Here is a 26,453-nt window from a genome sequence, read left to right on the forward strand (position 1 = left end):
ATCTCACTCATGAGTTTGTCATCTGCCCCTTTGTTCTGTATGATGACGTCATCTCACTCATGAGTTTGTCATCTGCTCCTTTGTTCTGTATGATGACATCATCTCACTCATGAGTTTGTCATCTGCTCCTTTGTTCTGTATGATGTCATCTCACTCATGAGTTTATCCATGTAGAAGAACAGCGCTCCACCGACATGCTTGAAAAAGACCAACATATGGTCGAAACGTTGCTTATGTTATATGGCTAAATAAAGATTCTTGTGGACTATTACACCCGGTGGAGCGCTGTTCTTCTACATGGATTGACGTTTTACCCAGGAGGGTTCCCTGGATATGGAACGAGCGCCCAAATGAGTGAGTGCTGCCAGTCATTTGTATACTCGACTCACTCATGAGTTTGTCATCTGCTCCTTTGTTCTGTATGATGTCATCTCACTCATGTTTGTCATCTGCCCCTTTGTTCTGTATGATGACATCATCTCACTCACTGCCCATGCAGAGCGCAGCAGCCCATGTCAAACTCCTTTTGACTGCTGCACTCGGAATAGGCAGCGAGAGAGATGACAAAGGCTGAAAATTGAAGAAAAAACTTGCGGCACTCATCTGTAAATTCAGTGCTCTTTATTCCAAGATACTGCCGAATACTGTATAGACTGCGCCGGATCCCTCCGGCCAATGAACATAGACTTTCTCAATGCTCCCACAGCTCCACGCCTTTCATCTGGCGTGTATTTTTCCATACTTCTGGCCACATCCCATCTAGACGTGTCCGGCGTCACTTAATTCAGTTGTATTGAGCGAGCGAGGCCGCGCACATCTAGTCAGCACGTGACCGCATGTCTGCAAATTGCGTATTTGTAGCTACACGATCGCCCGCTCCCTGCACCGTAGAATCCTGACAGCCGCCGTGTGCGCACTGTGAGGATTCACATGTCTGGAGTCACTCCATGTGACTGCAGACTTTAACCCCAAGCCTGGACAGCCCCTTTAGGAATATGTAATGACCATCCAGACTACAAAAAAGAAAAAATTACACATTTTACCTGAATTGACAGTCATAATGTTTATTAATTGCAATGTTAGTATTTCATGGTGTTTTTATTTTAGTAATTTATTTCTTTATTCTTTTTGTGTTGCTCATATATTTAGTGCCAAAAGCAGAATGACATCAACAGACAAGCGAAGTTTGCAGCCACTCCATCTTTTGCATTGTTTGTCAATTTAAAAAATGTGGTCTGCAAAATCGGAGAGGACGCTGAAGTTTTAATGTCGCTCTATGACACCTTGGAGTCCAAGTTCATCAGGCAAGTGGTGCTCCTGGGGAATACGGAAAGGCTGCAGCCAGTTAGTGGTCGCTAATTGGCTATAGTGGAGAGACACAGTGGGTGGGCCGGGAACGCTGCTTAAGTCACCTGACCACTGCAGCCAATCACAGGCCACAATGGGTCCACTGCTGGTTGTGCAGTGACCCTCTATCTGTGTAAGGGTCAAGGAGCTTGAAGGTGGGCTCTAGTAGGTGAATATCATTTTTTTATTTTATTTTTTTACTTTTGCCCGGACAACCCCTTTAAGGGTCCCTTTCATTTTATAAAGTGATGTCATGTCACTAGGAGATGTTATCAATTTATGATCGATTAGAATCTGACCCAGGGGACCTTCATCGATCCTGAAAATGAAGGGGTAGCAGTTCCATATACTTTTTGTGCTTGTTTTCCTTTGTTTCGGTCAGTAAATGGAAACCTTTTTTTGCATTCAGAGGCTGAGGTAGCTGTACTGCCCTTGTTTTCCTCACATGGCTTCAGTTTGTTACAATGTATTAGCTAAGATGACATATTTGAGCCCGGAGGCCATGATAGAGAGGGAGAGATGTTTGTTGTGCTTCAAACCCGATTACCTTGACTGATACATAGTAACAAATCGTCAATATGAGTAGGAGAAGGTCAGTCTAAGTTTTCAGCCTCTAAACATAACCAAGAGTGTTTCCATTAATTCACTGACCTTGATCTTGAAAATAGCAGCGGAGTAAAGACACAAAGTAGTTTAGAAAGTTGCAGAACTTTTTTTTTTATACTTTGATTAAAGGAAGCAGTAAAACATAGAAAATGCACGTAAAATAAAGAAGTATCCCAGCAATGAAAATCTACAAAGAAATCTTCTCTCTGTCTTAACAGATAAGCAACGTCCTCCCTCCTTATTGTCCGGGGTGTAGCTGTAAGACTAAGTTCACTTTTTGTTTTTCTGCAGCCAAAATCTAATCTCTTGGCAGTAAAAAAGCTGCAGGTTTTGCTGCTTTTTTTGCTGCCTTTTTCGGGATCCCAAAGTTCAGCTTTGCTTCCACCATATAAGCATGAACAATACATGTGATAGGGCACAAATGCAAGACGTATGCAAAGCCATAAAATATTTTTAGAAAAAAGGGCAAATTGATCAAATTATTTATTGGAATTTTTTTTTTTTGTCTGATAAAATAATGATTATTGTGAGCAAAAAGTTAATGAAAAAATACATAATTACACATATAGCCACAGTGGGGGGGGGGGGGGGGGGGGGGAGTTGAATTGGTCAGGAATAGTTTACTTCCAGTGCATTTTGCAGGGCGGACAATGTTTACTTTTAAACATTGGTCAGGGCCATTGAGTTGGTCAGGAATTGTGCAATTGGTCAGGCAATGTTTACTTTTATACATTGGTCGGCCATTGAAATTAGTTAGGCAATTGTTTACTTTATCACATCACTCATTTAATTAAATTGTACTAACCCTAACTACCATTCTCCTGTGAGGAGACCAAGACATTTTGGTTTCAACTTTAGAAAATCACAAAAATTAATGGGTTTCACACCTTGCTGTATGTGTTTTTTCTGCTAAAAACGCAGCAAAAAACTAATGGCGACTTACCCATTGCTTTCTATGGGTGATAAAAGCTGCAAAAATGCTTAAAGAAGTTACATGCTGCAGTTTTTGTTTTGTTTTTTTTAAAAAAAGGAGTTTTCCAAATCTATCAGGAATAAAAAGCAATGTGCTTGACGAGATCTCTGAAATCTCATAGCATTTGCTGATGCTGTAAAAAGCAGCTTTTCACTTTGCATAAAAAAGAGGCAAAAAAGCAGCATGTGAACACCATCCTAAGACAACCGGCTGCAGCAGGAGCCTCCCCTCTCTATGCTCTGCCTGCAGAAAGACAAAAAAGTTATATCAGCAGCAAGTTAGTGTGCCTACTGACCCCAGAGACCTTTTTTTATTTTTATTTTTTACATACGCTTTAACCCCATATATGATAATAGTGGTCTCTTACACCTCTAATCTACGTTTGTGATGCAGCAGGATTAGTTTGCATACTTTTTTTTGCCCCATAAACTCCTAATGAGTTTGCACAGCAGTCATTAATGGGGCTTATTCTAGAGTCATGTTTTACAATGCACTATGTGTATTCACGGACAGTCAGACCTTACACAATCTGGTGGGTACATCTTAGTAGCTTTACTTGGGGACCATCCTTGTAAGAGCAGGAGCAATATAGGGGCACGACAGGGGGTGTCCGAAATTCCCCCTCCCCTCTTTTACATAGTCATCTTCTATGCTTCTGCGTACCTGCGACCGGCAGAGAACAAGTTCAACATTGTTGAGATCAAACCATTTTTTTTACTGAGCACTGGTAACTTTTGCACTAGCACTTTATCACTTTGTGTTGTTTGTATGATTTATCCAGTTTTTGTCAATATATTAAAAGTTATGTTTTAGTTTATCGTCTCCTACTCTATCCCCTCATCAAGATAATAAAATCACCGGTCATGAAGGATCTGGGCTATTGCTTCTTAAAGGGTTTGTCCAGGTCTTAGTTTTTAGGCTTGTTACTAAAAGAAAAAACAAAAAAACATAGCCAGGTAGTTGCTAACTACCTACCTGTTCTACCCGACGCTGCACAGAGCGGTCATAAACCGCTCCTGCCGGTGATTCAGCTGCTCCACCTCAACAGAGAGGCTCTTCCTCTTCCACTCTTCTCTGTTGACCGGCAATAACTGCCAATGTCCTATTAATTGACAGCTGGCTGCCCGCAGTTAGGCTGCAGGGAGCCAGCTGTTAATCAGCATGACGTCAGCAGTCCAGCACAATAGACAGGTAGGTGGCAACTACCTGCATGTTAGTTCTTAAGCCCATAGTAAAAAAATAAATAAATCATTGTCCCTGATAACCACTTTAACTGGCAGTGTCTGTGCCTGGTACTGTAGCTCAGTGTTACATTATTTTACTGAGCCGCAGTACCACGCACAGCCATAACCAAACGTCTGACGTTGTTCCTAGCAATCACTAATAAGTCGTCAATAAAGCAATGTTGTGAAAAAGTTTTGCTTGATCCTGTCATGAGAAGTCCCATCTATGAATCTGGAAAAAAATTATGTAAACTTCCCCTCCCCCGCCTTTTAGCTTTTGTAGATTAATCAAATATAATTGAAAATTAATGAAGGGAAAAAGACTTCTGGAAACTTCTTCACAGTTCATAACTAGTTAATAAATCCCAATCACCAACTAGTAATTAAAGCAAGCATCGGAAATTAATGTCATTAGTTTAACGATCGCTTCCCATCTAATGCACTTTTGATTTTTTTTGAGAAGAAAATCTAAAATGTAATTTTACAGTAAGTACAAAAAAAAAATATTTAGTAATTATTTTTCCATGTGCTCTGCATTACTAAAATGAAACATGGGATTAAGTTATGAACTCTTAAAGCAGTGGGGAAAGTTTCTCAACTAAGTAAGAAAATATATGGAAAAAGGAGAATGAGCATAAAATGGTAACAAAAGTATCACCGATGGCGGGGTGCGTGAGCAAAAATGGGCGACGAGTGCACACGGGCATAGGGCGAGTCTGTGGGTAGGTTGTAGGGTTCAGTGGGGTGTTACAGTTCCACTGGATACAATTTTATTTTTGTATAATAAAAAGTTATCTGAATGGTCAATATTTTTTCTTTTATCAAATTATGTCCTGGTCAAAAAAATGTGCCGTAGAAGTAATTTTTTACCGGACGGGACATTTCAGGAGAGCCGGCATTTCTCCTTTTTACTGGAAGTAGTGTAGTTGTTGCAGGACCATCAAATCATTATCCAAAAGCGATTCCTGATTTTGGAGAAAATGTGTCATAGCGACTTCTTTACTGTAAGCCTCACTGGTGACCGACATTACCGCCATTAATAATGTCACGAATGATAGACGGCCGGGAATTAATCACAGTGCTCAAAAGCCGGGGCCATTGTTCTTACTGGAATAAGGATCCCGACCTGCAGTTTCTGTACAAAGTGGAGAATTGAACAATTTCGGTCCATGTTTCTTTCCTATACTTCTCGTTCTGGTGATTGGTCAAAATTTGGACCGCAGGGATGAAAATTTTTGAAGCAGGATAATGTGGCAGGGTTTTATTGTGTTCTACCAATGATTTATTTACTAAAATATCAATATGGAGATACATTTCCTTCATTTTTTAATGTATTACTTTACGTGTTTTCAGTGAAAACTACTTGGTGCGCTGGTCAAGTTCTGGCCTGCCGAAAGACATCGAGAGGCTACACAATCTGCGAGCCGTTTTCACAGTAAGTTATTATTTTAGGTATTACGGCAAGATGTCCAGAAACTAATATAACGGATTTGTTTGCTTGGAAATAAAGGCTCTTCTAAGTCTCCAAGTAACCCCACTGTGTCGGAAGAGATGTGGCTGACTTAAAGGGATTGTTCCCTACAGAAAACTTTCATTCATGGGTAGCTGCAAACAAATGGTGTATTAGGCCGGGGTCACACGGGCGAGAAACTTGCACGAGTCGCTCATCTCAATGCGCGGCAATGCCGCCGGCACTTGGTACCGGAGCGTGCGGCTGCATGTGTTTCTATCCAGCTGAACGCTCCGGTCCCAGTGCCGGGTATTGAGATGCGGGACTCATGTGAGTTTCTGACATGTGTGATCCCGACCTTATTTGCAGTCCCCGATTTCTGTTGGTTTGCAGCACTGACCTCAAGTTGACATTGCTGCAGCCAATCAGTCAGGTCAGTATCCTTCACCATGTAGACAGCAGGGGCTCACTGATTGTCTGCAGCGCCGATGTCACATTGACAGCCCCGTAGACAAAGAAGAGACCAGGGCTGTGGCAGACATGGAGAGGATCTGTAATACTCTGTTTTTTTTTAAAACGCTACTGTTGGGTATGAAAGAAAGTTTTCTACGAGGTAACAACCCCTTTTCACATTGGAAAAAAAAATGTCAATTGTTTCCCGGAGGTAAAAAAAAGTTGCAGTAATCTCCATACCTTAATCCATTAGTTGATTTTTATGTTACTGGATGTGAGCTGGGTGTGTGGGATGCTGTTGTCTTTTCTAGCGCTAATGTACGAGCTTAGCTTCATTTCTGTACTTCTACAACTCAGGAGGGATTTCCTTCCATGTGCTGATATTTTGTAAGGCGGAAGAGGATGTATTGGACTCCTGCAGAGTCCATCTTGGGTGCTCATGCATAGCCTGTGTGATATCATCCCCTCCTGTGCACACTCTGTAAAGCATATACCATCTTCCCTCCATGAAGACTGGAGAGAGACTTCAGAGTCAGGAGCAGAACAGCCGGCTACGTACAGGAGTTGCACAGACTCTGCAGCAGTGTAGTAGGAAAATGTTAATGAAGATTATTTAGAAAGTTGCTCACTTTTGCATTTAGAAAGCAAATGAACAAAAAACAAAATAATGCAAAAGTGTCTCTGGTCTTTAGGTAGACTTGTGTTTGTTTTTATTTTCATAAAGACAATGGACTGTGCTAGAGATGAGCATATCGCTTCATGCATCCTTGGTCCACAGTCCAGGTCTGTCCTCTCGGGTCGTGGACAGGAACTACTCAAATGTACTTACCCGCCGGCATCTCAGGCTTTGGGCTAACGAAACGTCACCGCACAAAGTACATCACACCAATCCAGCGGATCAAACGTCGCACCAGGGAACCAGCATGCACAGGAAACTTGTGCTGGTCCCGTCATTAGCTGGCGAGCACTGACCTGGACGATCCACCGATCTATAGACTCGACCCAAATAATGTCGGTTTACAAAGTGCCGATGCAATTTTTTCGTTCTGACTTCTCCAAAGTCCTCACCTTTCTTCCCTTATTTCCTGCTTTTGCTTTTAACTTGCAGGACCTCGGAAGTAAAGACCTGAAAAGAGAAAAAATCAGCTTTGTGTGTCAGATAGTGAGGGTGGGACGGATGGAGTTAAGAGACAACAACACGAGGAAACTAACGTCAGGTCTTAGGAGGCCATTTGGAGTCGCAGGTAATTGTTTCAATCTAGTAATATATTCACACGTATAGTGGTGGAAATAAGTATTTGATCCCTTGCTGATTTTGTTAGTTTGCCCACTGAGAAAGACATGAACAGTCTATAATTTTAAGGGTAGGTTAATTCTAACATTGAGAGATAGAATAGCAAAAATAAAACAGAGAAAATCAAACTGTATAAATTATATAGCTTTATTTGCATTTTGCTGTGAGAAATAAGTATTTGATCCCCTACCAACCATTAAGAGTTCTGGCTCCTACAGACCAGTTACGGTAGATGCTCTTAATCAACTCGCTACTAGTGTTGAGCGATACCGTCCGATACTTGAAAGTATCGGAAAGTATCGGCCGATACCGGCAAAGTATCGGATCCAATCCGATACCGATACCCGATACCAATACAAGTCAATGGGACTCAAGTATCGGACGGTATTCCTGATGGTTCCCAGGGTCTGAAGGAGAGGAAACTGTCCTTCAGGCCCTGGGATCCATATAAATGTGTAAAAGAAAGAATTAAAATAAAAAATATCGCTATACTCACCCTCCGACGCAGCCTGGACCTCAGCGAGGGAACCGGCAGCGTTGTTTGTTTAAAATTCGCGCTTTTACTTGGTTACGTGAAGTCCCGGCTTGTGATTGGTCAGGGCGGCCATGTTGCCGGGACGCGGACCAATCACAGCAAGCCGTGACGAAATTACGTCACGGCTTGCTGTGATTGGTCCGCGTCCCGGCAACATGGCCGCCATTAACCAATCACAAGCCGTGACGTCACGGGAGGCTGGACACGCGCGCTTTTTAAAATGGGCGCGTGTCCAGCCTCCTGGCTTGTGATTGGTTGATCGCGGCGTAACCAATCACAAGCCGGGACGTCACGGGAGGCTGGACACGCGCCCATTTTAAAATGCGCGCGTGTCCAGCCTCCCGTGACGTCACGGCTTGTGATTGGTTGCGTCTCCCATGTGACTGCGACGCAACCAATCACAACGCCGGAACGTAATTTTAAAATCCTGAAGGACCTGAAATTACGTCACGGCTTGCTGTGATTGGTTGCGTGCCGGTCACATGGGCGGCACGCAACCAATCACAAGCCGGGACTCACGTAAAGGAAAGAAAAGCGCGAGTTTTAAACAAAGAACGCTGCCGCTTCCCTCGGTAAGGTGCAGGCTGCGTCGGAGAGGTGAGTATAGCAATATTTTTTATTTTAATTCTCTCTTTTACACATTTTTACATTAATGTTGTTTCGATACCGATACCCGATATCACAAAAATATCGGATCTCGGTATCGGAATTCCGATACAGCAAGTATCGGCCGATACCCGATACTTGCAGTATCGGAATGCTCAACACTACTCGCTACCTTCATTAAAGACAGCTGTCTTCCATAGTCACCTTTATAAAAGACTCCTGTCCACAGACTCAATTAATCAGTCAGACTCTAACCTCTACAACATGGGCAAGACCAAAGAGCTTTATAAGGATGTCAGGGAGAAGATCATAGGCCTGCACAAAGCTGGAATGGGCTACAAAACCATAAGTAAGACGTTGGGGGAGGAGACAACTGTTGGTCAATAGTAAGAAAATGGAAGAAATACAAAATGACTGTCAATCTACATCGATCTGGGGCAACATGCAAAATCTCACCTCGTGGGGTATTCTTTTTTTTTTTTTTTTTAAATCAAATAATTTTTATTGAAGAAAATGTGAAGAATAATACATACCGTACTTTTCAGTCTTATGACTACGGCACTAATGAGTGCTGCAGCCCGTCACCTCATGACTACGGCACTAATGAGTGCTGCAGCCCGTCACCTCACGACTACGGCACTAATGAGTGCTGCAGCCTGTCACATCACAACTACGGCACTCGTGAATGCTGCAGCCCGTCACCTTACGACTATGACACTCGTGAGTGCTGCAGCCTGTCACCTCACGACTACGGCACTAATGAGTGCTGCAGCCTGTCACCTCACGACTACGGCACTAATGAGTGCTGCAGCCCGTCACCTTATGACTACGGCACTAATGAGTGCTGCAGCCCATCACATCACGACTATGGCACTTGTGAGTGCTGCAGCCCGTCACCTTACGACTATGACACTTGTGAGTGCTGTAGCCGGTCACCTTACAACTATGACACTCGTGAGTGCTGCAGCCCGTCACCTTACGACTATGACACTCGTGAGTGCTGCAGCCCGTCACCTTACGACTATGACACTCGTGAGTGCTGCAGCCTGTCACCTTACGACTGACACTCGTGAGTGCTGTTGCCGGTCACCTTACGACTATGACACTCGTGAGTGCTGCAGCCCGTCACCTTACGACTATGACACTCGTGAGTGCTGCAGCCTGTCACCTTACGACTATGACACTCGTGAGTGCTGCAGCCTGTCACCTTACGACTATGACACTCGTGAGTGCTGCAGCCCGTCACCTTACGACTATGACACTCGTGAGTGCTGCAGCCCGTCACCTTACGACTATGACACTCGTGAGTGCTGTTGCCGGTCACCTTACGACTATGACACTCGTGAGTGCTGCAGCCCGTCACCTTACGACTATGACACTCGTGAGTGCTGCAGCCCGTCACCTTATGACTATGACACTCGTGAGTGCTGCAGCCCGTCAACTTACAACTATGACACTCGTGAGTGCTGCAGCCTGTCACCTTACGACTATGACACTCGTGAGTGCTGTTGCCGGTCACCTTACGACTATGACACTCGTGAGTGCTGCAGCCCGTCACCTTACGACTATGACACTCGTGAGTGCTGCAGCCTGTCACCTTACGACTATGACACTCGTGAGTGCTGCAGCCTGTCACCTTACGACTATGACACTCGTGAGTGCTGCAGCCCGTCACCTTACGACTATGACACTCGTGAGTGCTGCAGCCCGTCACCTTACGACTATGACACTCGTGAGTGCTGCAGCCCGTCACCTTATGACTATGACACTCGTGAGTGCTGCAGCCCGTCACCTTATGACTATGACACTCGTGAGTGCTGCAGCCCATCACCTTACGACTATGACACTCGTGAGTGCTGTTGCCGGTCACCTTACGACTATGACACTCGTGAGTGCTGCAGCCCGTCACCTTACGACTATGACACTCGTGAGTGCTGCAGCCCGTCACCTTACGACCATGACACTCATGAGTTCTGCAGCCAGTTACATCATGACTACGGCACTTGTGAATGCTGTACTCAATTACTGGGCCCTAGTGCTTTACACAGCACGAGCTGCTGAACCCAGTGATCGACTGCAGTGGTCACATGCTGTGTAGTCATGATGTCATGCTGCAGCCTGTCGAAAAAAGCTGGGGGAGTGGCAGCACTGGACATGGGGAGTTATTCCTAGAAATTCTTTTCAAAGTATTAAAGGGGTAGTCTATAACCTGCGTGCCCCGATAGATTTATAGATGGAGGATGGATGGCCTCCCTTTCTGCAGCCTCCTCTTTCAGCCACAGTGGAAATTGCACAGAATGACTATGGACCTGGTGCACTGATATTAATGGCGGCACGCATTGCTTTACTTTCCCCTCTGTGATCACACAAAAACAAAGTCCCTTTCGAAGAATCGCCCTCATAACCTCTCCTCTCATTTAATCTATTCGGAACATAATAAACATTAGTTTTATCTCTGATTATAGGTTAATTAAACGCGCTGGCATATTTCATTATTGATGGAAAGGTAATTGGCGCGACCGCCGCTATTTACCATGTAAATGGATGCCGCCGGTAAATAATTCAGTGAAATGTGTTGTGTTGTCGCACATGAAATCTTTGTTTTTTACCATTTCCACAATTGCAGTCGCTTCCATTTCTTTGTGGCGGTGTCACCGTGTGGGGAAAGTTCATGTTGCAAATGATTTAGTGCAGCTGAAATTAGCCAGGAGAGTGGCGACAGATGCGAAATAAAGCCGGAATATAGATTTATTTATTTTTTTCGGACGTAATGCACATTCCGTCTGTACATTTCATTAAAGCATCTACTCCATGAAAACACTCGCACGTTGCGGCCGCCGCCATCCACTCTGTTAATTTTATGTCTTTCTGTTTTCAGTAATGGATGTGACTGACATAATTACTGGAAAACTTGACGACGAGGACAAACAACATTTTATACCTTTTCAGCCGTAAGTATCGTTACACAGAATTATAATTACGATGTACTTTTCTGTGGCCCTCGTTTCCTCCCTTGCTGAATTTGACTCCTCTATTTTCTTCGCATCGTCCTTTTCATCGCACCTAAAATCCCATCTCAGATTCAAACGGTCTCTGGTAGCGGATAGGTTCACAGGAGGTCTCATATATTTATGTCCTCAGATTTGGCTTCTTTTTTTCACCGCACATCATAAAGCATGGTGGCAGCCAATGTCCAGCAGAATTTCGGTTAAAGCTTCTTGATGTTGGGCCTTTGTCGCTGGGGCTCTTTAGTGTTTGTTCACACATAGTGCTTTTGATTGGTATTTATTTTTAATGTCCATTTTTGGGGTAGAAACAAGATGCAGCGTTTTACAGTAGCAGCTCAATGAATGAGATTTTCAAAGTCTCATTCACGTGATGAATGCAACATGTCAGTTCTTTCAGCGCCTCACTGCAGCTTTTCCCCCATTATTAAAAAAGAGGCTTTGGAGCCAAAAAGAAAAAGGAAAACGGATAAACCACATGGAAGATATTAAAAATATTAATGATGGGCTACCTTTGACTTGGGCCTCATTCACAAGTACGATTTTCACGTTTTTCACAGATAGCATGCGTACCTGTTATAGTCTGTGGGGCCAGTCACATGTCCGTGATATTGTTTTTATGGACAGAGGTGTCCATGGAAAATTAGACACATAGCCAACTTTGAGCCTAAATTCTAAAACTGACCTGCCATTATGATTCTCCAGGTCATTACAAATATGCAGATGCCAAACACGTATAGATTCTTTTTTTATTTTTTTATTTTAGTTGTTCAACAAAAAATCCAAAGTTTTTAGAAAAAAAAAAAAAAAGTCTCCATTTTCCGAGACTAGTGTCTGCATTTTTTGTGATCTGGGGCTGGGTGAGGACTTATTTTTTGTGCTCCGAGTTGACGTTTCTATTGATACCATTTTATGATAAATACGATGTTTTGATCGCCTGTTATTGCAATTTGCGGTGACTAAAAAAACGTAATTCTGAAGTTTTTGATTTTTTTTTTCTTATCGTTACGCCGTTTACCTATCGGATTACTTGTTTTTAAATTTTGATAGATCTGGCATTTCTGAACGCTGCAATTCCAAATATGTGTATTTATTTCTGTTTTGTTTTATTTTGAATGGGGCAAAAGGAGGGTAATTTGCACCTTTTTTATATTTTTTCAGATTTTTTAAAACTTTTTTCTTATTTATTACTTTCTTCAATAGTCTTCTTAGATGACTGCGTTTATTGGAGATCTGCAGTGACAAGCATTGGGGGTCTTCTTCTGACCCGCATCTTTCATGCCAAGCGATCAGCGCCCCGCGATCATGTGACAGGAGCACCGGTGGGCGTGGTTTGTGACTCTCATCCGGTTTGCGCGAGTTAAATGCCGCTGTCAGCGATTGACAGTGGCATTTAACATCTTAACAGATTCCACCCGCGGCTGTTAGGGGCACATGATTAAATCAGCTGTCAGTCCTGGAGCCCACATCAAAGGGAGGGACACAACCTGTGACGTACCTATATGTCATAGGTCCTGAAGGGGTTAAATGTCTACTGTGTGAACGTATGCTTTTAATAGAAGCCAAAAATGCAGCATGGAAGGAACCATACTTAAAGGGAATCTGTGTCTAGGTTTTCACTTCCCTATCTGAGAGCAGCTTGTTGTAGTGGCAGAAACCCTGATTCCAGTGATGTCACTTACTGGGCTGCTTGCTGTCATTTTGATTAATGTGTCTGAATGCGGAGCCCAGTGTAACCCCGCCCACGCCTCTGATTGGCAGCCATTCTGTGTACACTGGTAGAAAGCTGCCAATCAGTGGTGGGGGCGGGCTTATACTGCGTTCATGCATATGAAGGACTACCTGGCAGCAGGTTTACTGGTCCTTTAGTGATAATCTCCTGCTGATAAAATAGTGATTATTATCAAAACTAAAGCAAGCAGCCCAGTAAGTGACACATCTCTGGGATCAGGGTCTCTGTCTCTACAATATTGTTTCCGATTAGGTGGAAAAAATCTGTTGACAGATTCTCTTTAAAGGGAGAACGATCTTAAAGATATTGTCCAATAATTAACCGATACCCCTATGTCCATGGAGCGTTAGTGATCATGCACGGCCTCCGCTCTCGTCACTGTCTATGGGCGTGTGGTGGTCGCACGTACTCGCTACCGCTCCATTCGCGCAGGGTACTTCGGACTCCCCATCCCCCATTTTCAGACTGTTTGATACAGAACTTATACTGGAAAATTTATATAACTTTCCTTTTTGTAAAGAAATTCCGTTATTTGTAGGATCCATTATACCCAAGTATTATGTTACAATATGACATTTCAGATAAAATAATGTTAATATAGGAAATGATCCCTTTGGTCGTGGGAGCGTTCTGGTAATATATGACTGCCATTAATTCCTCGTTCTCTGCGGTTGCCCTGGAGACCTTTAATTAGATACAGGTTGCGTTAGGTCGGGCGGCTGTGAATTCTCCATCGCTTGTTCATGGCAGCCAATAATGCGCTCACAGTCCTGGACCACCGCAGGGCATGATACCTTTAAATCCACCGTGCATTCAGGAAACCCCCTATTATAATCTAGTCATTACGGTAAACAAATATTTTAAGATTTTATTCATTTTTTTTTGCTTCACGTCACAATCTTTATATAAAAAAATATATATATATGTATTTAAAGGGGTATTCCCATCTCCAGGATCCTATCACAATATGTAGGTGTAAAATTAATATGAGCAAATGCCTCCAATTAGATATATAGTGTAGTTCTTCTGATTAGCTATGTCGCTTACCCCATGTACAGGACATTGCATAGTTACGGCCACTTGCATAGTGCCTGTTTCAGTGGCAGTCACTATATGAGTGGCTGTAATATGGATACCTATGCTACTGCAATGCCCTGCACAACAGGTCAGCGACATGTCGTATAGTTCTTCTGATTCGCTATTTCTAATTGAAGGTATTTGCTGCTATTTTTTATTATTATTATTATTATTATTATTATTATTAATAATGATAATAATAATACACTTACTACATATTAGGATAAGATCTTGGAGATGGGAATACCACTTTAAATCTGACTTTTTACTCTGATTACTGAGTCCAATAATAGACTGTCACATGTCGTTCTGCAGAGTTCCTATTTGAGCAGTCATTTCATTATCATCACAGGCAGAAATAACACAGGATCTGCCATTCAAAGTAGTTGATGGTCGCAGCTCACATACTGCCCCTCCCTGCACAGTGACCTCTGCACAGATCACAGAGCATGCCCACAACACTCTCCCAGAAGTCACATTTCCAGACTTCTGATTCCTACCGTCCTTCTGGGAGGAGTAAAATCTTTGAAACGCCGTTAACTGCAGCTTAGGTGAGATTTTGGCCCCCAAAATTAAGAACAGAAAAACAGGATAAAATAAATGTTCATTTCAGTTTATTGAATCCCTTTACACTATGTTCCAAATTATTATGCAACTGACATTTTTATCGGATTTTCCTAAATGGTTGGTGCAAATGGCAGTCAGTCTAATAAAAGTAATCACCCGTTAGAGTATACATCGAATTTTATTGAAGAAACCTCCCAATGATAACAGTATAATCTCCAAAATGAATAAAAACTTAAAATGCACTGTTCCAAATTATTAGGCACAGTAGAATTTCTAAACATTTGATATGTTTTAAAGAACTGAAAATGCTCATTTGTGGAATTTGCAGCATTAGGAGGTCACATTCACTGAACAAAAAGCTATTTAACTCCAAAACATCCTAACAGGCCAAGTTACATGTTAACATAGGAACCTTCATTGATGTCACCTTCACAATTCTTGCATCCATTGAACTTGTGAGTTTTTGGGGAGTTTCTGCTTGTATTTCTTTGCATGAAGTCAGAATAGCCTCCCAGAGCTGCTGTTTTGATGTGAACTGCCTCCCACCCTCATAGATCTTTTGCTTGATGATCCTCCAAAGGTTCTCTATAGGATTGAGGTCAGGGGAAGATGGTGGCCACACCATGAGTTTATCTCCTTTTATGCCCATAGCAGCCAATGACTCAGAGGTATTCTTTGCAGCATGAGATGGGGCATTGTCAGCATGAAGATGATTTTGCTCCTGAAGGCACGTTTCTCCTTTTTATACCATGGAGGAAAGTTGTTAGCCAGAAACTCTATATACTTTGCAGGTCATTTTCACACCTTCAGGAACCTTAAAAGGCCTTACCAGCTGTTTCTCCATGATTCCGGCCCAAAACATGACTCCTCCACCTCCTTGCTGTTGTTGCAGCCTTGTTGGGACATGGTGGCCATCCACCAACCATCCACTACTCCATCCATTTGGACCATCCAGGGTTGCTCAACGCTTATCAGTAAACAAGACTGGAAATTAGTCTTCATGTATGTCTGGGCCCAATGCAACCATTTCTGCTTGTGAACACTGTTAAAGGGTAGCCGAATAGTAGGTTTATGCACCACAGCAAGCCTTTGAAAGAGCCTACACCTTGAGGTTCGAGGGACTCCAGAGGCACCAGCAGCTTCAAATATCTGTTTGCTGCTTTGTAATGGCTTTTTAGCAGCTGCTCTCTTAATCCGATGAACTTGCCTGGCAGAAATCTTCCTCATTATGCCTTTATCAGCATAAACACATCTGTGCTCAGATACAGCCACAAATCTCTTAACACTACGATGATCACGCTTAAGTTTTCGGGAAATTTCTAATGTTTTCATCCCTTCACCAAGGCATTGCACTATTTGATGCTTTTCGGCAGCAGAGAGATCGTTTTTCTTTCCCATATTACTTGAAAACTGTGACCTGCTTAATAATGTGGAACATCATTTTTAAGTAGTTTCCCTTTAATTAGAATCACCTGGAAAACCAATTATCACATGTGTTTAACCCCTTAACGACCGCCGATACGCCTTTTAACGGCGGCCGCTAAGGGTACTTAATCCACAGCGCCGTTAATTAACGGCGCTGTGGAAAAAGTGAATAGCGCCCCCCAGAGTCGGATTTTCTCTGGGGTCTCGGTTGCCGAGGGTAGCCGAGACCCCAGAGAACATGATTCGGGGGGTTTTTACCGACCCCCGAGTTGCGATCGCCGGTAATTAACCGTTTACTGGCGGTCGCAACAAAAAAAAAAAAAACGCGATTTGCCGTTTAATTTCTCTGTCCTCCGATGTGATCGCACATCGGAGGACAGAGAAATGTGGTCCCCGATGGCCCCCAATAGCCCCCCAATACTTACCTACCTCCCCCGGTGCTCCTCGTGTCTCCCCATGGGCGCCGCCATCTTTTTTCCGGGAAAAAATGGCGGGCGCACGCGCAGTGCGCCCGCCGCCCGGCACCCGGATGTTCTTTGGGGTCTCGGCTGCCGGGGGTAGCCGAGACCCCAAAGAACATGATCGGGGTCGGTTTGCACCGGCCCCTGCTTTGCGATCGCCGGTAATTAACAGTTTACCGGCGACCGCAAAAAAAAAAAAAAAAGCGATCAGTTATTTCTCTGTCCTCTGATGTGATCGCACATCAGAGGACAGAGAAATAGGGGGATTCGGGGACCCTATCATACTCACCCGGGGTCCCTGGGTCCTCTTCTGTCTTCTCCTGCCAGCCGGCTTTTTCATCATGGCGGGCGCATGCGCAGTGCGCCCGCCATCTGCTGCCATCTGCCGGCCGGCAGGAGAAGACAAGTTGGGGCTAAAATTAGGGTTAGAGTTAGGGTTAGGGTTAGGGTTAGGGTTAGGGTTAGAGTTAGGGTTAGGGTTAGAGTTAGGGTTAGAGTTAGGGTTAGGGTTGGGGCTAAATTTAGGGTTAGGGTTAGGGCTAGGGTTAGGCTACTTTCACACTAGCGTTTTTTGGCTTCCGTCGCAATGCGTCGTTGGAGAAAAAACGCATCCTGCAAAAGTGCTTGCAGGATGCGTTTTTTCTCCATTGGCTTGCATTAGCGACGCATTGCGACGGATTGCCACATGTCGCATCCGTCGTGCGACGGATGCGTCGTGCTTCGGCGGACCGTCGACACAAAAAAAACTACATGTAACTTTTTTGTGCGACGTGTCCGCCATTTCCGACCGCGCATGCGTGGCCGGAACTCCGCCCCCGCCTCCCCGCACCTCACAATGGGGCAGCGGATGCGTTGAAAAAACAGCATCCGCTGCACCCGTTGTGCGGCGCTTACAACGCTAGCGTCGGTACGTCGGCCCGACACACTGCGATGGGCCGAGTACGACGCTAGTGTGAAAGTAGCCTTAGGCTTCTTTCACACTTGCGTCGGTACGGGGCGGTCGCAATGCGTCGGCCCGATGTACCGACGCACGTTGTGAAAATTGTGCACAACGTGGGCAGCGGATGCAGTTTTTCAATGCATCCGCTGCCCAGTCTATGTCCTGGGGAGGAGGGGGCAGAGTTACGGCCACGCATCCGCGGAAATGGCGGACGCGACGTACAAAAAAAAGGTTACATTGAACTTTTTTTGTGACGACGGGGGCTAAAGTTATGGTTAGGGTTGGGGCTAAAGTTAGGGTTGGGGCTAAAGTTAGGGTTAGAGTTGGGATTAGGGTTAGCGTTTGGATTAGGGTTGGGATTAGTGTTACGTTTGGGATTAGGGTTGGGATTAGGGTTAGGGTTGGGATTAGGGTTAGGGGTGTGTTGGATTTAGGGTTTTGATTAGGGTTATGGTTAGGGTTGAGATTAGGGCTGTTTTGGGGTTAGGGTTGTGATTATCGTTAGGGTTGTGATTAGGATTATGGATCGGGTTGAGATTAGGGTTAGGGCTGTGTTGGGGTTAGGGTTGGAGTTAGAATTGGGGGGTTTCCACTGTTTAGGTACATCAGGGGGTCTCCAAACACGACAGCCAATTTTGCGCTAAAAAAGTCAAATGGTACTCCCTCCCTTCTGAGCTCTGCCGTGCACCCAAACAGTGGTTTACCCCCCCATATGGGGCATCAGCGTACTCGGGATAAATTGGACAACAACTTTTGGGGTCCAATTTCTCCTGTTACCCTTGTGAAAATAAAAACTTGGGGGCTAAAAATCTTTTTTGTTGGAAAAAAATATATTTTTTTATTTTCACTACTCTGCATTATAAACTTCTGTGAAGCACTTGGGCATTCAAAGTTCTCACCACATATCTAGATAAGTTCCTTGGGGGGTCTATTTTCCAAAATGGGGTCACTTGTTGGGGGTTTCTACTGTTTAGGTACATTAGGGGTCTGCAAACGCAACATAACGCCCGCAGACAATTCTATCAAAGTCTGCATTCCAAAACGGCACTCCTTCCCTTCCGAGCTCTGCCGTGCGCCCAAACAGTGGTTTACCCCCACATATGGGGTACCAGCATACTCAGGACAAATTGGACAACAACTTTTGGGGTCCAATTTCTCTTGTTACCCTTGTGAAAATAAAAACTTGGGGGCTAAAAAATCTTTATTGTTAAAAAATATATATTTTTTATTTTCACGACTCTGCATTATAAACTTCTGTGATGCACTTGGGCATTCAAAGTTCTCACTACACATCTAGATAAGTTCCATGGGGGGGTCTAGTTTCCAAAATGGGGTCACTTTTGGGGGGTTTCTGCTGTTTAGGCACATCAGGGGCTCTCCAAACGCGACATGGCGTCCGATCTCAATTCCAGTCAATTTTGCATTGAAAAGTCAAATGGCGCTCCTTTGCTTCCGAGCTCAGCCATGCGCCCAAACAGTGGTTTACCCCCACATATAGGGTGTCGGCGTACTCAAGACAAATTGTACAACAGCTTCTGGGGTCCATTTTCTCCTGTTACCCTTGGTAAAATAAAAATTTGGAGGCAAAAAGATCATTTTTGTAGAAAAAATGCGATTTTTTTATTTTCACGGCTCTACGTTATAAACTTCTGTGAAGCACCTGGGGGTTTAAAGTGCTCACCACACATCTAGATAAGTTCCTTAAGGGGTCTAGTTTCCAAAATGGTGTCATATGTGGGGGGTCTCTACTGTTTAGGCACATCAGCGGCTCTCCAAACGTGACATGGCGTCCGATCTCAATTCCAGCCAATTCTACATTGAAAAAGTAAAACGACACTCCTTCTCTTCCAAGCTCTGCGGTGCGCCCAAACAGTGGTTTACCCCCATATATGGGGTATCGACGTACTCAGGAGAAATTGCACAACAACTTTTGTGGTCTAATTTCTCCTGTTACCCTTGTGAAAATAAGAATTTGTGGGCGAAAAGATCATTTTTGTGAAAACAAATGCGATTTTTTATTTTCACGGCTCTACGTTATAAACTTCTGTGAAGCACTTGGGGGTTCAAAGTGCTCACCACACATCTAGATAAGTTCCTTGGGGGGTCTAGTTTCCAAAATGGTGTCACTTGTGGGCGGTTTCCACTGTTTAGGCACATTAGGGGCTCTCCAAACGCGACATGGCGTCCGATCTCAATTCCAGCCAATTCTGCATTGAAACAGTCAAACGGTGCTCCTTCACTTCCAAGCTCTGCGGTGCGCCCAAACAGTGGTTTACCTCCACATATGGGGTATCGGTGTACTCAGGAAAAATTGCACAACAAAATTTGTGGTTAAATTTCTGTTTTTACACTTGTGAAAATTTAAAAAAATGGTTCTGAAGTAAAATGTTTGCAAAAAAAAGTAAAATGTTCATTTTTTTCTTCCACATTGTTTTAGTTCCTGTGAAGTACGTAAAGGGTTAATAAACTTCTTGAATGTGGTTTTGAGCAGCTTGAGGGGTGCAGTTTTTAGAATGGTGTCACACTTGGTTATTTTCTATCATATAGACCCCTCAAAATCACTTCAAAGGTGATGTGGTCCCTAAAAAAAACATGGTGTTGTAAAAATGAGAAATTGCTGGTCAACTTTTAACCCTTATAACTCCCTAACAAAAAAAAAATTGTTTCCAAAATTGTGCTGATGTAAAGTAGACATGTGAGAAATGTTATTTATTAACTATTTTTTGTGACATATCTCTCTGATTTAAGGGCATAAAAATACAAAGTTTGAAAATTGCAAAATTTTAAAAATTTTCGCCATATTTCCATTTTTTTCATAAATAATCGCAAGTAATATCGAAGAAATGTTACCACTAACTTGAAGTACAACATGTCACGAAAAAACAATCTCAGAATCAGCGGGATCCGATAAAGCGTTCCAGAGTTATAACCTCATAAAGTGACACTGGTCAGAATTGTAAAAATTGGCTCGGTCATTAAGTACCAAATTGGCTCTGTCACTAAGGGGTTAAGATTGATTTCAGTGATCCATTGAGCCCTGAGACACAATACCATCCACGAGTTTATTTGAAAAACAAAACAATTAAATCTTTATGACACTTAAATCCAATTTGCATAATAATTTGGAACACAGTGTAGTATATGTCTTTGAATATTTTGTATTCAAGCTGGATAAAGCTCTCTAAGAACCTTTGTGCCATATAAAGGGAATTAATGGGGTTTTGTAGATCTTCTATTCAGCTGGATCTAACATCAGGTGTGGAGAGATTCTGCTGCCAGTTAGGTGGGACGGACAGTCAGGCCACGTTCACACGGTCAGTATTTGGTCAGTATCTCACATCAGTATTTGTAAGCCAAAACCAAGAGTAGAACAATTAGAGGAAAAGTATAATAGTTGCACATGCACCACTTCTACATTTATCACCCACTCCTGTTTTTGGCTTACAAATACTGATGTAAAATACTGACCTAATACTGCTAGTGTGAACGTGGCCTTACCGAAATACCCAATCCAGTGTCCCAGAATTCATCTGCATTTATATTAATTGCTAGGACACTCCTTTCATTTGACTTGTCAACTTTCAACCGTGTTTTTCCTCAGCTGATCTAAGACACAGCATAACTCCTATAAAATGGAAGTGTAGATATCATCTTATAGGGAAACTGTCAGCAGTACCTACCCTCCTAAGCCATCTGAGCATGCAGGTCAGAGGAAGATGTATAAAATGACACCTTGATATCTGCGATCTGATGTCTTATTCCAGACAAATTCACATTTTTCATAAAATGTAAATGAGCTGTTCAGATCCATGGGCTAGACATAGATCTCCCTGAGAATCTGCCTTTACAGATTACTCTAAATGAAAGGGGTGTTACCTGTGTGAAACATGTAATGACTGATAGTCTACTGTCCTGATCTCACTGCAGAGTTGTTCCTGGTTATAACTAATACAGTACAGCAGAGCTGTACTTTGTCTCATTACAAACACATTAGCAGGTGCTGTTGTCCTCTCCTAGTGCTTCAGCTTCCATCTCACAGGCCGCCAGCTTGGTGTAGAGGTGGCACTACAGCAGACCGGACAGCACGGTGACGGGACAACCGCAAATGTGTTGGAAATGAGAAAAGCTCCGACTCTGCGTTGGTTATAATCGGGTACAGCTCTGCAGCCGAGCTGACAACACTGAGGACAACTGCTGCTGTGTGTTTGTAATAAAACAAAGTTCAGCTCTGCTGTACTGTGTTAGTTGTAATCAATCTCTGCTCTGCACTGACATCACAACGTCAGCCATTACATGTCTCACACTTATAATGCCCCCTCATTTAATATAAGCTCCGGAGGCAGATTCTCAGGGAGATCTATGTCCAACCAGTAGAATTAATAGCTCATTTAGATGAAGAAAAATGTGGATTTCTGTGAAATAAGACATCGGATCACAGATATGAAGGTATAATTTTATTCATCTTTCTATGACCTACATGTCCATATAGATGGCCTAGGAGGGTTCAGCTTACTGATGGGTGCCCTGTGTGGCCTGCTTGGTTTTCTTTTAGCCCTAAGTGATTCCAAGATGGACTAAAATCCCCCAAACGTTTTATCATGCTGCTGCTCAGTCCATCCCCCATGCTTTGCACTGCAGCTCCGCAGGTCGGTACATGTTGACCCGATTTCTGGTGAAAGAACAATGATAAACTATTAGCAGCTAAGCTTTGATGGTGAATGAACCTCGGTCGGGGGGAATGGGGACAATCCTATCTGAGATGATGATTTTATTTTTCTTCACCGCACACCTTTTGGTCCCAGCCATAAAAATCCTTCATTTGTGATTCCACCCTGCTCAGATTGACATGTGGGTGTGAGATTGTGTGTGAGGACTGTGGATCCTTCCATCCGGGGAGTGTGAATAATTTACAGGCAGCTGTTTTATGGACTTATGTAACAAGGCGCAGCGAGGACTGAAGGTCTCTTCTCGGCCCGCTCTGCCCTCGCCGGTCGTAGCGTTCCCTGCTGCAGGGATTTACCTTCCATGACACCTCGCCACATGCACGGCTTTCACACGTCTTTCCTCGGTGTGTGGGAGCAGGAGATTTCCTCTGACATCAGAATACCGGAGATCCCGGCTGCATTTTTAAGTGCTTCTTTTCTTTTTTGTGACCTGTTGGTTCATCGTTTAGGCAGATTCTCCTGTGTGAGTGTTTCCCCCATACACCCTGGCTGCATGGCGTCTGTCCGTAACTCTGATAAATGTTTTTTTTTTCTCTCATTGGGTTCCTATAGGATTCGTTGACTTTGATAAGGTTTATCAGGGTTCTTTTTTTACATTTTTTATTTTTATTGGTAAGAAAATGTGCGTCACTCCGCAACTGCGACATCAGGTGATCTAAACAAGCGGCGGTAAAAGGCGGCACTCCTGTCCTGTCCTGCAGCCGGTCTTTTTCCGATGGATTGGGATCCGCGAATTGATTCACAACAGCTCAATTTAGGATTTGTGCTGTGGGTTTACAGTTTACACTGCCGTGGATATGCTCACAAATATTCCCTATTCAGCAAGGCTAATCTATGTGTCTTCCCAATGTCTCTACTACCGTTTTTAAGAATTGACCTCTCATAGCAAAAAAACAAAACAAAAACGATTTGATGTGGATTTTGTCACACTGTAAGAGCCAAAATCCGCATAAAATTTTGCCATAAAAAAAGCTTCTTGTGCAATTGTCTGACGACGGGCTTTAATCCTAACATTCCGAATGTGATTTTTTTAGGTAGCAATTCACTTAAGTCTGTGCAAGTGGCTGTGATCCCAAATGCTGGTCTTTCAGAATATCTTCACCCATATTACTACAGTACGAGGGCGGGATAATCCACACCGACGCTAGGCGTTGGCCAGGGGCCCGGAGGCAGCACATGATTGTGCCTTGTCTGTCGTCCAAGCCCAATGTGTCGCCTTCCACATCCTCATCTTACAGCCAAAGCTCCACGTATTCGGAAGCAATACAAGACATTTTCATATGGTGAATGCAATTAAAAGCCATTATGCAGCCGCAGGGACCCAAACATATTATTCGAGCACACCGAAGACACCCGGTTAGCACTCGAGCATGCTCAGATAACACCTTATCCCAGCACATTCGCTCATCACTAGTCAGAAGTTGACGCAAAATCTTCAGAAACTTTAGGATTTTATCCTAGTCCTTAATGTCTGGGCTTATATTCTATTAGATTGGTATATAAAGGCGTCTTCCGCCGTGCTCTTCTTACAATACTGTGACCTGGCCACATTAAATCTTTTATGTAGACCCATGAGCTATGGCCTTACGCTTAAAGGGATGGCTAGGAGGTCCTGCTGCTGAATGGGATCGAAGGAGATGGTTGAATACAGCGATCAGCTATTTTCATCCGTCCCGTCTACCCGCAGGACTTCACAGGTCTGCTTTTGGCTTCATTAGGGGTTCATGTGATACTTTGGTTAAGTAATGGGTTGTTTGGAAGGACAAATGTTAGAATCAGTCACAGTGGAGTCAATTCATCATATGTCAAATGGTAAGTATGACCGACCCGGCTATCAACCTGCATAACTAAGCTGCAAAAAAACAAGTCAAAGAAAAAAAAGCATAGTGTAAAACAGCAGAGTAGGTTTGCACAAAGAAAATCAACAAAAATGTTTCTTCTATATAGAATTTTGCAGACATGACTTGTTTTATTAATGTGTATTACCAGAAATTGTCTGAAAAAAATGTTGGAATATGTCTTCATATAACTCCATTGCTCTCGAGGATTCACCCTCTTGCTGACAAAGGGAGTTATAAAGTCCAGCTTGCTTACTGTCGATTTGCTTACCTAGTAAAATATAACTGGGTTTCTTGAGTCTTTGGGAAGTGACTTCATTTCTCCATCTGTCCCTGTGATCTCTGACAAGCTCCTTGTCACTTTGCATCAAATCTCTATGATCTCCTCCATTCCGATCCTTTCCTGAAACATCTCAGCGTCGATCCATCTTAATGCTGGCCGTGCATGTTAGATAACCATTGGCCAAACATGACGATTATGGCGGTAATGATCATGTAATGTCTGTGGGGGTGTCCGGACTGTCCTCAAATTGCAGATTTTGGGGGAAAGAAGGGTTGGAAATGTAGAATTTGAACAAGCCTGATATTTTTGTACTCGCAGAAGATACACCATCATCGAATGTGTCTGGTAGCAGCTGACACCCCTCTCTCCATTGAGCACACATGAGAGTTGAGCAGAAAGATTTGCAGGACCCTGATCTGTGGCCGTCAGTAGTCTGTGGTCGCCATACCAGGATTCCCTGTGCTGCTTCTAGTTAGTAGGGTCTACTAATCAGGAGTAGGGTCTACTAATCAGGAGTAGGGTCTACTAATCGGGAGTAGGGTCTACTAATCGGGAGTAGGGTCTACTAATCGGGAGTAGGGTCTACTAATCGGGAGTAGGGTCTACTAATCGGGAGTAGGGTCTACCGATCGGGAGTAGGGTCTACCGATCGGGAGTTAGGGTCTACCGATCGGGAGTTAGGGTCTACCGATCGGGAGTTAGGGTCTACCGATCGGGAGTTAGGGTCTACCGATTGGGAGTTAGGGTCTACCGATTGGGAGTTAGGGTCTACCGATTGGGAGTTAAGGTCTACCGATCGGGAGTTAGGGTCTACCGATCGGGAGTTAGGGTCTACCGATCGGGAGTTAGGGTCTACCGATCGGGAGTTAGGGTCTACCGATCGGGAGTTAGGGTCTACCGATCGGGAGTTAGGGTCTACCGATCGGGAGTTAGGGTCTACCGATCGGGAGCTAGGGTCTACCGATCGGGAGCTAGGGTCTACTAATCAGGAGAGGTTGGGAATGTCGGCATGTAGGCTGAGGTTCATGTAGACTGATGATCAGGGTCTTACAAGTCCTTTTTTCCCAACTTCAGACTGTCCTAAAAGGGCAGGTATTGGGAGAAAGAAGGGTTAGACATACTGACTTTCAACATGCTTTGTCTTTTTTTTTTTGAGGAGATAAACCTTTTCACTACATATGCACGCTCAGCTGAGACCAGCCTTCAAGTTTATAGAGGGGTCGGGAGGAATAGTTATCTAAAGTGTATGGCCAGCTTGTGGGGTCTCTCGCAGACAACTCCATGGGTGCTTAGGGTCATTAATTTGTATTTCTCTTCTCTGATAAATACTTTATCACTGATCTTTCCATATCTTTCTTGTCATCCTGTTTCCGTTCTGTGTCTGTTGTGAACTAATACAAAACTTTTTGTGCCACCTCTGCTATGGCCTCATCCGTCCCCCTGTTTCTGTGCTCTCTGGTTTTCTGTGACCCCATGTTCCCTGTGGTGGTGTCCGTGATGTGCACGCTCCAGGCTAGCATTGGATGACGTCATCCGACACAGGCAGCTCAACCTATCATCCCGTTTTTCTCCCAGGGTGGCAGGGGAGAATGATTTTCTTCAGACTGTTATAAACAAAGTGATTGCTGCCAAGGAAGTCAACCACAAAGGTCAAGGTACGTACTTTTCATGCAATCTTCACATCGGGACTCGCAGCTGGGAAAATCCTCTCCGCGGCTCTGTAATTAAAATCGCAATGTACTTAGTAGAGGGTTTTTATTTTAATTAAAATAAATGATTGTGCTCAAGAACGAGGAGAAGATCGTTTGTCACCTCTGCAGGATACTCACATTCAATCGGTCTCTGAGAAGAAATCTCATAATCATAAAAACAAGGCTGATTTTGGTGTCTTTTCCAAAGCAAGAATCCTAGTTT

General features: G+C 43.7%; 1 protein-coding gene across 1 annotated transcript in view; it reads left to right on the top strand.

The window, feature by feature from the left end:
- DOCK1 (dedicator of cytokinesis 1) overlaps positions 1-26,453 on the top strand; it is a 478,132-nt gene that overhangs the window by 90,324 nt on the left and 361,355 nt on the right. The window contains exons 8-12 of the mRNA XM_077258384.1: positions 1,150-1,304; positions 5,503-5,584; positions 7,161-7,296; positions 11,366-11,438; positions 26,115-26,194. Coding sequence (XP_077114499.1) covers positions 1,150-1,304; positions 5,503-5,584; positions 7,161-7,296; positions 11,366-11,438; positions 26,115-26,194 — 526 coding nt within the window. The remainder of the gene's footprint in view (positions 1-1,149; positions 1,305-5,502; positions 5,585-7,160; positions 7,297-11,365; positions 11,439-26,114; positions 26,195-26,453) is intronic.

The sequence above is a fragment of the Ranitomeya variabilis genome, chromosome 4 (assembly GCF_051348905.1).
Source record: "Ranitomeya variabilis isolate aRanVar5 chromosome 4, aRanVar5.hap1, whole genome shotgun sequence".
Classification (NCBI taxonomy): Eukaryota; Metazoa; Chordata; class Amphibia; order Anura; family Dendrobatidae; genus Ranitomeya; species Ranitomeya variabilis.